The sequence below is a fragment of the Sceloporus occidentalis genome, unplaced genomic scaffold (genome assembly GCF_023333645.1).
Source record: "Sceloporus occidentalis isolate IW3139 unplaced genomic scaffold, rSceOcc1.0.p SCAF_159, whole genome shotgun sequence".
Lineage (NCBI taxonomy): Eukaryota > Metazoa > Chordata > Lepidosauria > Squamata > Phrynosomatidae > Sceloporus > Sceloporus occidentalis.
In genome coordinates this window covers 2,111,345-2,129,977 of record NW_028317139.1, presented here as the reverse complement: position 1 = coordinate 2,129,977, position 18,633 = coordinate 2,111,345, and the positions used below count along the sequence as shown (strand labels likewise).

The 18,633-nt window shown below is 37.8% G+C and overlaps 2 protein-coding genes across 2 annotated transcripts in view; both read left to right on the top strand.

Annotated features, from left to right (window-relative positions):
* The first annotated feature begins 754 nt into the window (after positions 1 to 754).
* LOC149280160 (uncharacterized) lies at positions 755 to 11,878 on the top strand. Its single transcript, XM_089500774.1, has 11 exons — positions 755 to 824; positions 1,158 to 1,316; positions 1,949 to 2,098; positions 2,274 to 2,432; positions 3,181 to 3,336; positions 4,074 to 4,198; positions 5,652 to 5,819; positions 6,887 to 7,073; positions 7,243 to 7,352; positions 8,964 to 9,029; positions 10,019 to 11,878. The coding sequence occupies exons 1-11, from the start codon at positions 755 to 757 to the stop codon at positions 11,876 to 11,878; spliced, it is 3,210 nt and encodes a 1,069-aa protein (XP_089356900.1).
* Positions 11,879 to 12,084: 206 nt separating this feature from the next.
* The window catches only part of LOC149280159 (sushi repeat-containing protein SRPX-like), a 49,277-nt gene continuing 42,728 nt past the window's right edge, over positions 12,085 to 18,633 (top strand). The window contains exons 1-2 of the mRNA XM_089500773.1: positions 12,085 to 12,106; positions 16,104 to 16,211. Of these exons, the coding sequence (XP_089356899.1) occupies positions 12,085 to 12,106; positions 16,104 to 16,211 (130 nt within the window). The remainder of the gene's footprint in view (positions 12,107 to 16,103; positions 16,212 to 18,633) is intronic.

The window sequence follows — 18,633 nt, the reverse complement described above, 5'->3', positions numbered from 1 at the left end:
TATGCCCATTCTATGGCTAGGTAGAGCTATGAAATGATTCTTCATGCATTTTTGCCACAACATCCTAAAATGATGTGCCCGGCTAAGGAACGCCCCCACTTTGACAGGCTATGTAACCCCCCCCCCCTTGATTAGCCACCTTGTTGCCAGGTTTGCAGAGGCTTATACACCTGAAATGAATATCTGTGTGAATAAATCCCTGATGAAGTATAAGGGAAGGCTGGGTTTGAACCAGTCTGTTCCTTCCAAGAGCTCCAAACATAGAGCGAGGTTGTTGTAAGCTCTGCAAGAGCGAGACTGGGTGTACTCAAGCCATCTGGGTATATGAAGAAAAATAATGTCCACCCTGACCCTCCAGGTTGCTTAGAACATCTAGGAGCCAGTGCCAAGATTGTTTGTTTATAAGGGGAATATTAGGTCCCAAAAGGCACCACTTGTGAAAAGTTAACTTCTTCACAGGTGTCCCTTTGTGTGTATCTTTTTTAAGCTACTGTAATGTTTTGATAAAGTAGCTTGCTGTACTATACATAAGAAATACCCTGGGGTGTTTAGTTTTCAGAAATACTAGCTTTGATGGGATAAACTAAATGAGCTAGCTTTAAAAAATTTCCCAAATAGGACATGGACACATGATGTCTTGGTTTAAAATATCAGTTATTAATTGTTTTATAGAGCACCATCATATTCCACATCCCAATGGCTCTATGCTGCTTGTATTTTTTGACCCTATAACGTATTTCTAAACTCACGACAAATGAGAGAGAAGAAAATTACAGCTAAACGCAAATACAACAGAATTGTTAAAACAGCCATGATCACAAAGGGTACACAAATTGGACAGCTTGGTCCTGAAGGGGTTAAAGTGAATATTTTGTGTGTGGATCTAAAGGAGAAATGCAGCTTCATCATTGTTTTCCAGCTGATGGCCTGTGAACCAAATAGTGGCGGCCCAGACGTTGTTTCTTCATGATAAGCTGCCTTTCACATTAACACACAGGAGAATATTGCTCCACTAGTGTTATATCTTTGAGGACCGTCATGTAAATGTCTGTTCATTGAGGTAGTATATGTACAGAGCATTGTTTAGAATTTTCTTCTTAGCTTATTTTGTGTTTTTTGTTTTTTGTTTTTTTTGTTTTGTTTTTCATCCTTTGAAGTTCAAGGAAAACTCTATTCATCTGGCGGCAACAGTGAAGGACAGCTGGGCCTCGGTGACCTAACAGAAAGGACAAGCTTCCATGAAATCTCCTTTTTTAATGCTCAGTATAAAATCAAACAGCTGTCAGCCGGATCGAATACATCAGCAGCGTTAACCGGTAGGGGTATTGGCAATGAATTAAAAGAAATGTTATTACCAGTTCACACAATGCTGCACATAATGAAACAGCAATAACCCTTTTCAGAAGAGTGGATACGCAAGCTGCAAGATGTTTCCAGCAAAGTAGTTTGCAACCAATCGTGTCCGTATTTTAAAGACACTAATGATTCATGGTTTATAGTGAAAATACTTTCAAGGTAAAGTCTATATGATCCCTCTGATATGCATCAGATGGATGTACTTTATAAGTATGTTAAGATGCATTTTTACCTCTAGGTTACCTGCGCATGCATGCTGCTGAGCAAGAAATGAGTTTGATGAAATGCAAATAATTGAGGGGCGTTCTGCAGAATCCCCCATGCATTTGCAACAGGTACTACATGGACCACTCATATTAGAGTACATATGATGAGTGGAGTGTACTTGAAGGACATGTATGGAGTGTAACTTTTTTTTATTTAATTTGGTTCTGTTGCTCATGCAGTATACTATGATTTGATATCTAAAGACTCTTATTTGCTTTTTTTATTTTATTTTATTTTTTTGCATAAAAGTATAACATCAACGACAATACAGATAGCTACCAGTAACATCAAATGGTAGATCAATAATATGTCTGGTTCATTGCAGTGGATGGGAAGCTCTTCATGTGGGGGGATAACTCAGAAGGTCAACTTGGATTAGCTAATGCAGCCAACCAATGCAGCCCTCAGCAGGTGGATATTGGCAAACCAATCTCTTGGATATCTTGCGGTTACTACCATACAGCATTTGTAACACGTAAGCAAATAATTTATCGTTCATCTTTGTTTTGTATGTTTTTTGTAATTACAGGCATGCACACACATCTATGCACTAACGCTGCTTGACTGTCATTGGACTTGCTAGGGATAGGCCAATAGGGTAGAGTGTAAAGTTACATTTAGCGTTCTGACCTTTTCAATGCTTTCTGTAGAGGATGGTGAACTTTACACGTTTGGGGAACCTGAAAATGGCAAACTTGGACTACCTTCAGAGAAACTCAAAAACCACAAAGTACCTCAAAGAGTCCCTGGAATTTCTGGAAAGGTGAAAATGGTTTCCTGCGGTGGAGGGCACACAGTAGCGGTGACAGGTTTGTTTATAACATCAATAAAGCATATTTTATATACACTTCTTCATTTGGTGCAAGCGTTAATTTTGAGAAAAGTGTCACAACATTTAACTAATTTCCCACAACAAATGAGCTTCATTTCTGCTTAACACGGCCACTGAATGTGTTAGGGGAACAAGAGGAACTTGGAAGGAGTGATTAGAAAATAAAATGTAATTCTTCTCTTTTATGCAAGACATATTTTCTAAATGTTCATGGCGTTCACATTAACATTGTAAACGGATAATTTAATATCTGATTCTTGCATCTCTGGGCAATGGCCAAACAGGAAATTGCACTGTAATCATTTTGATTTAGGCAAACAAAAAGTAAACATGAGTTTACAATCTAGAAAATGGCTTGTTTATTTCTCTAAGTGTAAATCTAAATGTACACATTAATTTATAACTAAATAAAAAAAAATGACAAAAAAAAAATTAAAGGACAATTTTTTTCTAATTATCAAAAGCAAAACTTTATAATGTATGTTTATATTTTTGCTACATACATATGACACATTGGTTAGTAATTGCAAATTGATTTGTGGTCTATATGTTCAGTCCGTTGCAGTCTTAAAGAAGACACTTTCACAGATTTTAACCCATACATTTAATAATTTTATGCAACAAGCCGCAGATTAAAATAAGCAATACCTATGTATTGGACACCCATTCTGGAAGGAGCCAGTTAGGAAACTGACTTTATTTTTTGTGTGTTGCTCCCTATATAGAAAAAGAAGTCTACACCTTTGGCCTTGGTCAGTTTGGCCAACTGGGGCACGGCACTCATATTTTCGAAGCCCAGTTACCAAAAGTAGTAGATGCCTTGAAGAAAACTAAAATTCGATATGTGGCTTGTGGGGAAAACCACACAGCAGTTATAACAGGTGAGTAAGTAATACCACGTACGCTAAAAAGGTGCTTAGACGTTTTAAATACAGTTTCTTTTTCACTGACCCCATGGTCGATCATATAATATTTTGGGTAACATTTCCTGCTTAGAACTGCACTTAGTTGAGAATTCATGGGAATGCTCTTTCCTTCACAGAATTTTATAAGCCAGAGGGTCCCTCTGAGTCATGAAGACTGACTATTCCATCACATATTGCTGACCAGCACAGGTGCCGCCAGGCGATATCGTATCTATAGGTCAAGACTAAGGACCAAATAATGTTTGAGGCTCTAAGTAGCAGGGAGAAATAGACTGACTAGATGGGCTGAACCGATCAGCTGTCTTTTTCAGTAAAAATTATTGGAGTTCATGCAACCTTGACCCCACTATGCCCTTTTTTCAATTATTTATTATAAAGCTAGAGCTTGACTCTTCATTTAAAAAGGAAACTTTTTGATGAGCAAAGAAGTAGCATTATTTAGGTTCCCCTGGATATTCTCAGTATAGCAGGAGGTATTAAGCTGAACTGTCCATACTTCATGAATACATTTGCTGCCATTCTCGGGTGTATATTGCACCACTGTTTATGAAAATTGATGGAGTATTCCGTATATACAATAGATTTAAAAATATGTAATCTGTACGTAACCTTTTTATTTTAGTGCTATATACGGCATTATATAATTATTACTGTATTTTTTTACTGTATGTTTTATGTAATTTTGTCTCCAGACAGGGGCCTTCTTTATACCTTTGGAGATGGGCGATACGGCAAGCTGGGTTTAGGGGAAGAAAATTTCACCAATCAGTTTGTGCCTGCGTTGTGTTGTAATTTCTTGAAATATACAGTCCAGTTGGTAAGTACTATTTGTACTGTTCCTTCTAATCACAGCAGTTTGGTGAATATATCATAAAGTGATAGCTACAGCAGCTATTTGTGGGAGTGGGGGGAGAATTAACCCAATATTCATTTTCTTTAACATAATGATTTTTAAACCACTAATCTAAAGGTTTGTAATTTGTCTCATGGCTGATCAATAATAATTCATGAGAATTAATTCTGAATTAAATTTATTTTGAAGGGACACTACAGTGTCCTAGGCAGATCCCTAAGCAACAAATGTTTATTAAAGTACTTTGTAATCCATAGGAATGCCGCAGAGGTATCATATTCATTCATATTCAGCAGCATGCATTTAATGGCTGAGGTGTCCCTTTTAAATGAAAGTTTTCCCCTAGCTCGAACAGTGATGCCAAAAAGAAATGTTCCAGTTATAAATCCCATTTTTATTTCCCTGAAGTAGACCTGTCCTCTGCATAGCTTTTAGCATCATTCATCATATTTATCGAAAACGTTCTCAAGTGTGTCCTGTTTATCAAATCCGCAATATCGGATCTAGTCCTAGTCCACTCCCTTCACTTTATACCTCCATCCAAAGCTGGCGGAGCCAATCATCTTCCAGGAAAGAAACTACATAATGCTAAAAATAAATAAACAAGGAGTTAATGTGCCTAGCTTTTCTTGCTTTCATTTCTGTTAGTTATTTTTAAATACCATTACATAGGTATTTTAGATATAACTAAACACTAAACACATTAGGCAAATAAAATGTGTTCAATTATGTGATTTACTATAAAACTAATGAATATTTTTTGCTTATGATTTTAAATCGTTACAGAACAGTGCCCAATATATTGTCATCTTAACATACCAAAAGCCATTAGAGCTGTTTTTCACAATAAATTAAGGTGACATCTAAAATACACAGATTGTATTTATTTGCCTCTTTCCATTGAAGATTTATTTTTTTATGTTTTCCGCAAATGGAAATATAACTATGCCCAAAAAAAAAAAAGCCCTGCTGGGACAGGCATTTGGGTTTTGATGCCAAACTCTCTTGGCTGGTAAATCGCAGAAATAAGAAAATGGAAAGCTTTTGGCCCGGACTTGCAGAGAGCAAGGAGCTCTAGGTATTGGCAGCAGTTTATGATCTATGTCCTCTAAGAAATTACAAATGCCTATAATTCCTTTTTAAAATGTTTATTTTCACCTTGAATAGTTCTCCACTTATAGTAATGATTGCATATTGTGTACTTTGACAAAAAAGCGTCTGCATACGCTACTCAAACATGGCCTGTTTAATTATCTCTCGTTGGCTCGGCATCAACCGTTTACAGTCTGGCATTATCGAATAGAAAATAAGTACTCTGGAACTGTGTAAAACCTCAGTATTGCTTTTGTTTTGTTTTTATTGCAACTTTTTTTCCTTGCGGATCTGACATTGATCCATACATTCGTTACTATTCCAGGTAGCCTGTGGTGGTTGTCATATGTTAGTCTTTGCAACACCCAGGCCTAAAGAACCTGATGATGACCTAAAGGAGAACTATTTGACCGTTAATTCCTTAAACGGGGATAAGGAAATGGCTACGTCCCTGCAGAGAACACTCTCTGCGCGCTTAAGACGGAGAGAGAAGGTGAGTTGTTTTGAGTAGTACTAGATGATAATCAACCCCACTGCATGAAGTTTAGTGTCAATTGTTATAGCTTTAATACAGTGGATTTACGTGAGGATTTGTGTAAATAGTAAGTTTCATGACCCACTAACAAAGAATGCATATCAACGCTCTATGTAAGTACTTTAATATGTAATTATTTATGTTAATATATATATAATTTAAAGACTAACTAGCTGGAAACGTCCTCTCTGTTGTCCACGTATCTCATTATTTTTGGCTGCCATTTGCTGGAAGGTATGCTCTTTCATTGAAACCCATGGGAGAGATTTCTGGCCATGCAGATGAGGTCTTGTTAGACATCCTGGCACAATTACTTGAGTCAGCGATGGTGCTGGCTGGTGGTGAGAATGCACACTACTGGGTGGGGTATCTGGAAAGAGAGCAAATGCATAGAAGGGATTACCACGAATCGTTGTATGCATTTGCAATGAAAAATAAACAGGTTCAGTCATATATGTTAAAGTACATATGATGGCTGGAATGTCGTCTAAAAGGAGTCCCCTAAAAAACTTTGCATTGTCCAAACTGGAAAAAGAAAAAGGCCACTTACCTGAAGTAGAATCTGCAGCTGCACTCCTCCTTCGTGGCCGGATGATTCTTGCCACCAATTACCTTCTCCAAACCCAATGGGTGGCAAGAAAGCTCTCCTATTGAAATGAATGCTTACAGCATTCACTGGACCAGCACTGGTGGTTACTGGAGGTGAGTGTATCATGTGCAGGGAGATACCTTCAGCCAAATACACCTCCTGCACCTAAAATAACTGAAAGGCAGGGAAGGGGCAAATGCATATAGGGGGATTCTGCAGAATCACACTACGGCTTGTGCATATGGCGGCTTGAGTGTACCTTTTAAGTCTTGTATATTGCATATGTGAATGGGCGTAAATAAACATTTGAGTCCTTATCTTACTTGCTTAACAAACCAAATGCAGTGTTAAATACGGATATTCCTATAGTTATATATTATATTTTTATTCAGCAGCACACTGCTTACTATCTTTTTTTTTTTTTTTTTGCCTCAAGGAAATATACAATGAACAAAACAGTGGACTGAGCCGAACCTTGCCACCTTTGAGTAAAAACCCATTCCATCCCTCTTTGCCCGTTATGAGCAAAACCATTCCTCCACAGCTACTTAAAGTGAGACCACCAGGTTCTGAGCCTTCCAACACAAACCACATCCATGAATCATCCATGGATTCAGTGCTAAGTAAGGCTTGTGGATTGCATCCTGTGTGACCTTGGTATAATAAAATAATACATTGGATCAGTAAAACATTGTTTTGATATAGCAGTGTTTTAGGCGCCAATGTTTTTAGATCATTTTTTGTTTCTAGATTTTACTTCTAAACCAATATTGTTTTAATTATCTTTTGAAGATGATGAAAACAAAACAGGAGATCTGGTGAAAAGTTTTTCCGCAGAGGAAAGTTCTGACTCTGAAAGCCAGCACAAAGGTTTTGGTGAGACCACGGATCTCTTAAACATGGTATGTGCCATATGTTAATAACTATATAATATATATACATACACTACTTCAAAAGTTTGGGGTCACTTAGAAATTTTCTGGACCGAGATCATTAACCAAATTATGTTTCAGGCAAATATGGAAAAATATTTTTATTCTTTCAATCAAAATCGATCCAAATACAATGAGATTTGGTCCCTATGGTTTGATTATATTCAAGTTACACATTCCAATGTTGGAACTTAATCCTTTAGCTATTTCCTCATATATAGTATGCATTATCATGATATAGATTATTTTACTTTAACAATACCCCAGTGGGATTAGTGTCATAGCGATGATTTTTTTTTTTTTTTAATCGATGTATAAACCTCTTTACGCAATCGATGGATATATATATATATATATATATATATATATACACACACACACACACACTGTATTTGATCGATTACAAAATTTGAATATTGTTTTAGGAAAAAAAGAGAGCCTGAATATAAGACTAGAAAAAAAAGTTTTACTAGTAAATATTAATGTAATATTAATATTTTTCATATTTAAGAAAAACTATGATCAAGAAAGGATTTTTTTTTTTTCTTATTTGCCAACCTGCCCCCAAGTTGTCCAGATCTGCCCCAGGCTTGCCACTCTGACCCCAGATATGCCTTATATCCCCCTATATGTCACTCTGCCCCCAACCATGTATTTATGGACCTTGCTTTGTGCACTAGGCACAGTCATGCTGGAATAGAAAAAAGGGCCCCAAACTGTTTCACAAAGTTGGAAGCATAGCATTGTCCCAAATGTCTTGGTATGGGGAAGCATTAAGATTTCCATTACAGGAAAGTAAGGGGTCTAACCCCTGAAGTAAAGCCCCATACCATTATCCCTCCTCCACCAAACTTTACAGTTGACACAATGCAGTCAGACAGGTAAAGTTCTCCTGACATCTGCCAAACCCAGACTCATCCATCAGACTGCCAGAGAAGTGTGGTTTGTCACTCCACAGAACACGTTTCCACTGCTCCAGAGTACAGTGGCGGTGTGCTTTACACCGTTCAAACCCACGTGTGTCATTGTACTTGGTGATGTGAGGCTTGCATGCAGCTTTTGTGCTGACATTAATGCCAGTGGACGTTTGGAACTCTTCAGCGTTTGTGACTTTTACGCATCATGCGCCTCCATACTCGGTGACCCCGCTGTGTGACTTTAGGTGGTCATCAGCTCCATGGTTGAGTTTTTGCTATTCCTAAACACTTTTTTACTTTCCATTAATTCCACTTTCAGTTGACCATGGAATATCTAGCAGGGATGGCATTTCTTGAACTGACATTGCAAAGATGGCATCCTATCGAAGTACCACGCTTTAATTTACTAAGTGGCCCATTTTTTTAACAAATTTAATAACACAATTTAACCATATATGTAGCTGTGAAAACTAATGTTTATTGATGTTCAAGCATCATATACTGCTTGGGTATGTCTGAAAATAACTCCTATCCTTTTTAAATCACAGCTAAATTTTGACCTTTTATGTTCATACCCCGCTGTTTATACACTTCTGAGTCCCTTGGTCGTTGTTATTATTCTCTTTCATAATTTTGATCAACCTTGATTTGTCTTTCTTTGTAGACGCATGTCATGAACGTTAACCACGCTGACCAAACCATACGTTTTTCACCTGTACAAAAACGAAAGGTAAGCAGCATGTTTCTAAATCCTATAGGTGAATGTTACTTCTCTCTAGTTAAAAGATATGTGATTGTTAGTTCAGCCTGTATATACATCAAACATAGCAGGTTTATACACTTAAATACGCAACTTATTTCATATACTAAAATTTCTAGAAGACACCTCCTCTGCTTTTCTACCTTTCCTGATGTGATACCAACTTTGGAAAGCTCCAATAACATGCACATCCTGTGTTGCGTTTCTAGCAATAACTTACTAGGTGCCATCATGGCCACTAATTATTTGCCAGCTCCATAAAACTGTTTTATCAAACATGAAGGTTTCTTTCTTCTTAGCTTTGCACAGCTGTAGATGCGTCGTCACAGTTGTACACTGATACTGTATATGGATCACACAGCTCGCTTGCAAAAAGGGCAAAACAAAATGGTCCGTTTATAGCAATAAATATGCCATGTCTTCCAGTTAACTGTTTTTTTTAATAGAAAATTGCCGTTAATATCTTGGAAGTTCAGTTGTGTTTTTAGTATACATTTTAATGCTGTTTTGTTTGTGGTTGTACTCCTGTTCCACTTCTAACATGATCCAAGGAGAAATCTGACTGCCATTTTGGGGTCAAGAAGGAATTTTTTCCCTGGTTAGTGCAAAATTGGAAAGAGCCAAACTGGGGTTTTTTGCCTTCTTTTGGATCAACAGCAACAAATTAAACGATATAGGAAGGGCTGAACTTGATGGGCGCATGTCTTTTTTTCAGCCTATATAACTATGTAACTGTGATGACCAGGCTTGCAGCAGCAGCAATAAATAGTTAGTGGGTTGCCTTTGACACGCCAGTGAACTATGACGGTGAACTATAACTATGACTGTTCCTGCTTCCCATTTCACCCTATTGGCATGATTTTGTTGACTCCATATTTTCTTTTTGCTTTTATGTTTCATTTCATCTTCCCTAAATCTCTTCATTTCTTTCTTCGCTGTTTGCCTCTCATTTGGATTAGAAGAACATTAAAAATGTGGAGTTGAAATATGATGGTAAGGTGGAGGTAAAGAAGTCAAGAGAGAGAACCAAGCGTCGTCTTTCATCCATGTTGTCTGAGAGCAAATCCTTTAGTACTGACGGGGATGCTTCCAATTCTGAGTATTCTAATATTGATGTGACTGTTGAGCAAGCAGAGGCTCTAAAGAAATATATGAGAGCTAAATTCCTGAAGGCAGCCAAAGCTGGCAAAATGAAGTTTGTTGCCAGTCAAGAACAATCCTGCGCTACGCAATCAGACATTCCTAATAAAAAAATGGATTTAGAGGTTCTCCAAAAACGTCAAGAGAAGCAAAATTCTAAAGGACATGTTATAAAGTATCCAGATAGTATGACTGGTATATATTCTGCCACAACTAGTGAGTCAGATAGCACAGCAGTTATTCAAAATGACACACAGCATAGAAGGGTTCCTAAAGTAATATGTGTCAAGAGCCGTGACAGTAGTCATAAAGAGAAGCAAACACCCATCAGTGTAAAGCATAGTTGTGTGAAAAGAGATGCAGGAACATCATCGTCCTCAAGTGCAGCCTCTGGTTTTAATAAACCTAATAAAAGCAGATGCAAGTCTAGAGCTGAAATTTCTAACAGGGGGGGCAGGACAGGCAGTGATGATGAGTATCAGGTGCATAAAGAAAGGAAAGCAAAGTTTATGCAAAATACAACCATTGTCAAAGTACAAAGTCAACGTGGCAGAGAAAAAGAAACCTCAGACAGCACTCAAGGGTCTTCAGAAGAAGATAGTTCTCTGAATTTTAAGAGTAGAGAATTTGGAGAGAGAAAGCAAAAAACACACAGCTCATACCATACTGAGAAAAAGAGCTGCAATTTAAATAATGCATGTAAGAAGCAAGAAACATTTGTGTATTCTGAAGAGGAGAGGGAGACAGATGTAGATGAAGAGAAGAATGAACAAGTGGTAGAAACAGAGGAGGAAGACAGTCAGGAGAAAAAAGGGGACAAGGAGTGGGAGGAGGAAGAAGAAGAAGATGGGGAGGAGGAGGAGGAAGAAGAAGATGGGGAGGATGAAAGGAAGAAAGGAGAGGGGGACGAAGATGGAGAGGAGGAGGACGAAGATGGAGAGGAGGGGGAGGAGGAGGAGGATGAGGAAGGGGGGGAGGAGGATGAGGAAGGGGGGGAGGAGGATGAGGAAGGGGGGGAGGAGGATGAGGAAGGAGGAGGAGAGGATGAGGACGAAGGAGGAGAGGATGAGGAAGAAGGAGAGGAGGATGAGGAAGAAGGAGAGGAGGAGGAGGAAGAAGGAGAGGAGGAGGAGGAAGAAGGAGAGGAGGAGGAGGATGAGGAAGAAGGAGAGGAGGAGGAGGATGAGGAAGAAGGAGAGGAGGCGGAAGAAGGAGAGGAGGAGGAGGAGGAAGAAGGAGAGGAGGAGGAGGAGGAAGAAGGAGAGGAGGAGGAGGAAGAAGGAGAGGAGGAGGAGGAAGAAGGAGAGGAGGAGGAGGAGGAAGGGGAGGAGGAGGAGGAGGAAGAAGATGAAGAGGAAGAAGGAGAGGAAGAGGAAGAAGAGGAGGAGGAGGAGGAAGAAGAAGAAGAAGAGGAGGAGGAGGAAGGAGATAAGGAAAAGAGAAAAGAAGACAATAAAGAATTTAGACATGAAAAGCAAGATAAAGAGAAAAAGCCTGCACCAAAGAAAACTGCAGATAAAAAACAAACTAAAACTACTAAAAGTTTGAAGAAAGAAAAAATAAAAAAAATACACAGCCCCATATTGGAAGAGTCGGGCAAATTAAAAAAGCTTAACACGTTAGATAGCTCCATTAAGTTTTGGGATAATATATTACCGCAGTATTTGACACTAAAGTAACCAAAATGCTATATGCCTTTTTTTTGTATTTTCTTTCATTTATAATCCATCATGTTTCTCAAAATTGTATACATTTTTGAAATGATACTCAATTAACATTTGAAGTTTGTCTACATATGCTGAAAACACACACTGCTATGTCCACATACCATGTTGAGGCAAAGCAGGCATGATTCTGTGCATTATTTACTGTGTGCCTAACTGGCATGCCTTATCGAGAAAAGCAAGGTTAGTTGTATGATTTATTTTCATTTTAGAGGTTGATTAAAATTAAGGTCAAGAAATTTTGGCATGTGATTCAAAACTAGGCAAAAGAACATTAGAGGACATCTCCCCATGGAAATAGTAATAAGCACACTAGCAACACAAGATTGTAACGTATACTCCTTTTGTCGCTATAAGATTAGCAGTGTTTTTGCTTTTCATACAGTGTGATGGGAGAACTCTGAGCCAAAGTTCTGCTTTGAAAACATTCTGATTAAGAGGTTTCTAAAGCCTATCTAATGGAATATATTTTAATGTTTAGTGTATCAACTATAATTATTTTTCTTTCTATACATTGTTTCAGTGCATGTTTAAGGGACCTTTTCATTCATTCCATATCTCAGTTCTTTTTCTGATTTTCAGTTATTTTGATGTTTTCACATTTTTGTTTGTTCTGAAATAATACTTTAATCATGGCGATTGCTAGCTAATACAGAATAAATGTTGTGCCACCAAGGAGTGTTGCACCAAACAGTGATTACTGTTATGCCCCTGCTCTAAATTGTATTATAATTATTTATAGAATATATGTATGCACTACCAGGTCTGCTGTACTAGAAACAAATAATGGGTATTGCATGACCTACAAGACCAATACACCAGGTTGTGAGGCAAATGACACCTGAAAGGAAAAAAAATAATTGGCAAAATACTATGGTGGAACTTGTAGGCAGTAGTACATAGAGCTCCAATACCTAACAGTTCCTGCAGAAGGTACACTATATTGATAACAGTTTTGGGACTCCAACAGGGGCATCACATCTAAATACATAGACATTAACATGTAGACAGTCCCCTCCTTTGCAACTATAACAGCTTCCACTCTTCTGGGAAGGCTTTCCACCAGATTTTGGAGGGTTTCTGTGGGAATCTTTGCCCATTCATCCAGTAGAGCATTTGTGACCTCAGGTACAATGTATATTCCAGTTCATCCCAAGAGGTGTTCGAAAGCGTTGAGGTCTGGGCCAGTCAAGTTCCTTCACACCATATTCACCCAACATGTCTTTATGGGCCTCGCTTGGAGCATCCCAATATGTACAAAGGTATTGGGACACCCTGTTTAATTGCAGAAATTGGGGTTTAGGCTAGGCCCAGTGAAGCAAAATCTTATAATGATTAAGCATACCATTTGTGGGAACTGTTTGGGGAAGACCCTTTTCTATTCCAGCACGACTGTGGCCCAGTGCACAAAGTAAGGTCCGTAAAGATTATTTGGAATGTACCCAGGATCGTGTTTAGAGATCAGTGGTGGGAGAACTGATGATTTATTTACATACTTCAGTGGTTGGTATAAGGAAGATAGTTAATGTGCTTCTCTGGACAACTGGGTTTTTAGAGAGTGTTTTAAGTTTACAATAATTACAGGAGTGTTTGAAGGAAAGGGGCAATTACATCCAGCAGGGGTAAAATCCAGAACATGCAAGTGGGAAGAAGTGATATCTGACCTTTCCAAGCTGACCCTTTAAACTATGGATAACTGTGCTAAGCCAGTGCAACCTCTGTCGCACTTTACCAAACTTCACTTGTGTATTCTGTACAGTACTGGAGACACTGGGCCCATAAAGATATAGACATTCTAAAACAAGTCCAAAGTATTACAATGGTGCTCTGTCTACATTCGAAATTGTCTTAACACACACATATATATATATCTTGAGGAAAAGATGAGACAGGGGGGCATGATAGAAACATTTAAACACATGAAGGAAATGCTGGGATAAGAGCATTTTATAGAATTATGCTCACTGATGGATAAGTTGAATACAAATAGAAGATTTAAGCAAGCATTGTATAGGCATATGGGGACGCTGTACACTGGACCAGATAGGGTTTGAGGTTATACAACAGGTAGAAAATTAGGGGATACATTGAACAAATATATCTCATCTGTCTTTTTTTAATATGTTTTTTGTTTCTCAAATGTTCTCTTTTTCTCACAAAGAGGTAGAATTGCATATGCTATCTGTACCTCTGTGGTCTCTTCTTTTTCCTTTGCATGCCTCAGCAGAGTATTTATGAATACATTGCCTAAATCGTTAATATAGACATGTAAGTAATTTAAAAGGACATTAAAATACTGCTAAGAAAGAACAGATGTCACGTAAGACATCGAACCTGTTGTGCTACAGGCCGGCTTGTCACGTCTGCCTCCCCTCCTGATGTCAGATTTTCATTTGTACAGAAACAGATTGCCAAAACAAAAATTCTTCCTGATTCACAAAATCTGTTCAAGCAGAAGCTATCGTGGCAGCTGAACTCCGAAAGCAATAACACAAATGTTTAACCTTCAATTTTTTTCCATTGTAATTTTTCATGTGGTATGTTTTCAGTGTGCTGATGATTTAGCAGGTAAGCAGCGTAAGCAATGCAGAAAATAAAGTAGAGTAAAGTATTAAGAGAAGAACCATGTATCAGCTTTGTCAAGATTACACTTGAGAAGACAAAGCCACCAGGTTAAGTGATCTAGGATGTGATTTACCCCCTTATCTGCCATTAGCCAATCGGATAATTTATTTTGTCAGACTACTTATTTCACTAGCAAAACTGCTATTCCAATAGAAAGAGAATAAGTCAGGGGTGTCCAACCTGCGGCCCTCCAGTTGCTGCAGGACTACATCTCTCATACTCCTCAGCTAGTCCCTTAGCTGGAAGAGCATTATGGGAAATGTAGTCATGCAGCAGCAGGTTGGACACCACTGTGCTATTCCAATAGAAAGAGAATAAGTCATAAAACATAGTTTGCAGAAAAGCTTGTATCAGCATTGCACCTGGGTGATCAGACAAAACAATTAATTGTTAGAGATATGAGGGGGAAGCAGAATTGAAATGACAGACCGATGGTTTGTTCTACCAAAGTGGCGTTTTTCCCAATGACGTTAGAGGAGATGCTCCAGTCACACTTGGGAGGAATGTAAGTCCGAAAAAAAGTTGTAATGTGTATAAAAGCTCCTGTCTTCGTTATACCACAACATAAGGTCTCTAGTAGTGCAAAAAAGATGGGAAAAAATAAAAAGGAATTGCAATACAATGTATGTGTTGTTTATTAACCAAGTCTGCGCCATCTTCATCATTTATCACTTGCACTCATTGCTGGTACCCTACTAACCGAATACAATTACTAATTTAAAAAAAGTTTCAATACATATAAGAAACTGAATAAAAAAGGGGGGTTAACCTAAAACATATCCCCACAAGTATAAGGTACAGTCTGATTAAGAGACACTATCCTCACTTAATGTTTATTATTATTTGTTTGCCAGTAGACTAAGACTCCCAAATCTTCTCTGCGAAAACATAAAAGATACCAGAGTTGAGCTACTACTTTTTAAATGTTTTATGTAATAGTTTGCTAATCTGCAAAATCTATTAGTGGCAATATGCCCAATAAATCTGCATATTCAGTAAGACATTTCTGAAGGATCCAGTAACAATAGACTTGTGGAAAGTTGACTAAATAAAGGAAAGACGCCTTATTCACCTGTGTCATGGGCACACTACCTGCTTAAAGAAAGCAAAACAATTGTGTTTTAACTAGTTTGTCTGAAACAGGAAACAACCGAACAGTCCGAAGAAGAAGAGGAGGAAGAAGCTGAAGAGGAGGAAGTGGAGGAGGAGGAGGAGGAGGAAGAAGAAGAGGAAGAAGACTCTGAAAGCGGCCCTGTTAAAACACCTGAAAGTGAAAGTGCGGTCATACAAAGACCTGAAAGTAAAACCGAAGCTGCTGCACAAAAAGGGGAAAGGGTCAGATCATAAATTTGTATTTCCTTTTCACTCATCCTTTTGTGTTAAATTCAGTATTTTCTGATTTGCCCAAACATGTAGATGCAGTTCATTTAGCTTATCTGTAGATGGCTGCATTTAGTTGCCCCAAGTATTTTGTCAGATACTTGTAGCTTTCAGTGTGTTCTTATTTTCATCAAACAACCTGTGCTTTTCTGTTTATTTTGTGTTTGTTTGACAGCAAAACCTGTGAATCCCATAATGTGCCTTTGGGCTGTTATCTTCTCGGCCATTGGGATCACCTTGGTTCTGAAGCAGATAGTTGTCAGCCTACGTCTGGAGATAGATAGTAAAAGATTGCCATGTTCTTAGACATTACGAAATTACTTTATTAACTAAAACTTAGTTTTTATTAACTTTATTAACTAAAACTTAGCACTTAGTCGAGCGTAAATTATTTCATATATGTATTGATAATTACAATTAACATATGAAAACCACCACAATTAATTTCTCCTCAAAAGCTTTATTGTAGAACTTCCTATAAAAATGGTTCCTTGAAAACTCTTCTCTGTTCCATAACTTTGTTGTAAATTGACCCAATTATAGCATCGTATATTTCAATTATTTGAAAAGATTATTTAATAAAGGTGTTAACTTTTTTAATAGGAGTTGACCAAAGCTGCTGTTGATCACGAATCATCAAACATGGCTGAAGGTATGTAATATACCAGGAATGTTACATGTTTAAACCTCTCGAAGATGTTTTTTGATGGGGTATATAAAATATTTTTAAATGGGAAGAGGTCTAAAGCAGGGGTCAACAAGTTTAGTTTGGATCTAGGAGACAGCTTTTGTTTTTCTTCCCCAATCGTGTTTTTATTTTCCTGGCACCCAGGGTTTGTTTCGAGCCTTGCCGTACACTAACATATTTACACACCACACAGTAACAGGCACACGCTAACACCTTACACTCACAAACACTAACCCCTTACAGCAATACGCACGTTCACATTCTACTCTCATATGCACACATGCTAACACCATACACAAAACTAAATGCTCACATACATAACACTATATGCTCACATATCACCCATGCTAATGTGATACTGTAACAAAAACACCATACACACTAGTACCACACTGTTATACACACACACACACACTGGCAAACACTATGCATATATAAAATTATACACTCTTTAACACTATGGACACATACACACTAATCTGTCATTGCAATACAGTAGACATACTGACCTTGCACTATACATTTACATACACACTGACTCTAGCACTATAAATATACACACATACACACTGATACTACAGTATACACACACACACTCAAGGACTGACTCCAGCACTAAACATGTACACACTGTCTCCAGCACTTTACTTATTCGCACATTGACTGACTGACACTACAATATACACTAACTACAACACTATATATTCATACACTGACTTTAAACTGATTTGTCTTCTTTTTATTGATATAATTAATCACAGAATCGGCACAATCTTCAGAAAACAAAGAATCAAAAACAACATTGCTTGAGAAAACAAGAAGGGTAAGAGATTTTCTCATTCATTCTCTTGTTTATTTTTTTATTTTTCTGTATATGTACAGGGGTGATTTTTGATTTTGTGGAACCTTATACAGAAAAATGTAGGCATGTCTCTGGAAAATACATCTAGCCATATTAATCCAAATGAGTCTAAAGTTGAAGGTGATACACTTTAGTGGGCCAATATTCCTTCTGTAGTCCCAAAATCTTATGTGACTCTATCTTTCTATACAAAACTAAAAATGTGCAGCTTTGCAATGCTTGAAAAGCTGTTGCACCACTTAAGAAACCAAATGGTTTCTGCTGTCAGTTCTTCATTCCGTGGGTTGCTATGATAAGATTCCGTTTTATACTTCAACATAAACAGAATTATGCTCTGGAACTTACAGCAATTCTTAGTAAATAAGATTTTTCTTCAGATGTCTAACACAAAAATGCATATTGCTGTTTAGCTCCTAACATGATCTAAATACATTTGTGAGCATTGTTAGTGAACCAAATTAAGACGTAGAGTCATGTAACCTTTGAAGACCTCAAAGGTCCCATCTTATTAATGCAGAAAAAGCTTCTCTGTGGTCTGGAATAAAATATTAGCCTGAACATCTAACCCGATATTCACTGGGGTCCACTAAAAGGTATCACCAGCTTCCTAAAGCTGCATACATATATTCACCCACTACATACAAATATGCCTAATATTATTGTTTACATTTAGAATAATGTAGAGATTTGGTCGTTTTAATAGTATTTTGTCCTCCAGATTTCGATTTTCAAAAGAAGATCAACAACCAGCCAAAAGCCTCTGCATGAGACCAGCCACGGTTCAGAGACAAATGCTGTAGAAAACCACAAAGAAGGGATCAAAGACAAAGAGAGCAAAGCAGATAATGCAAATCACGAAGGAACAGCTCAGTCTAACCCAGACCTTTTAGGAACAGGACGCAATGTCCAAGGAAGATCTAAATCCGCTACTTGTGTAATATTATGAGAAATAATTACCCCGTGTGAGCTTCTTAAGATGATACTTGCTGAAAGCACGTGCCTTTAATGTCCCAATGTGTTTATTCATGTAACAGTATAATTGGATAGCAGCTGTAGTCATTTATTAGATTGCTTTTTCATTACCCCAACCCATTTTCAATTGGAACACATTTTGGAAGACAACTGGGTGCAGGTTGTTTTTTTTGTTTTGTTTTT

Bases quoted from the DNA above. Each gene is read 5' to 3' on its own strand.
- LOC149280160 (XM_089500774.1), top strand. From the start codon at position 755: ATGAGAGAGAAGAAAATTACAGCTAAACGCAAATACAACAGAATTGTT. The intron at 5,820-6,886 runs GTGAGTTGTTTT...TTTTGCCTCAAG, and splicing joins GCTTAAGACGGAGAGAGAAG to GAAATATACAATGAACAAAA. The intron at 7,353-8,963 runs GTATGTGCCATA...CTTTCTTTGTAG, and splicing joins CCACGGATCTCTTAAACATG to ACGCATGTCATGAACGTTAA.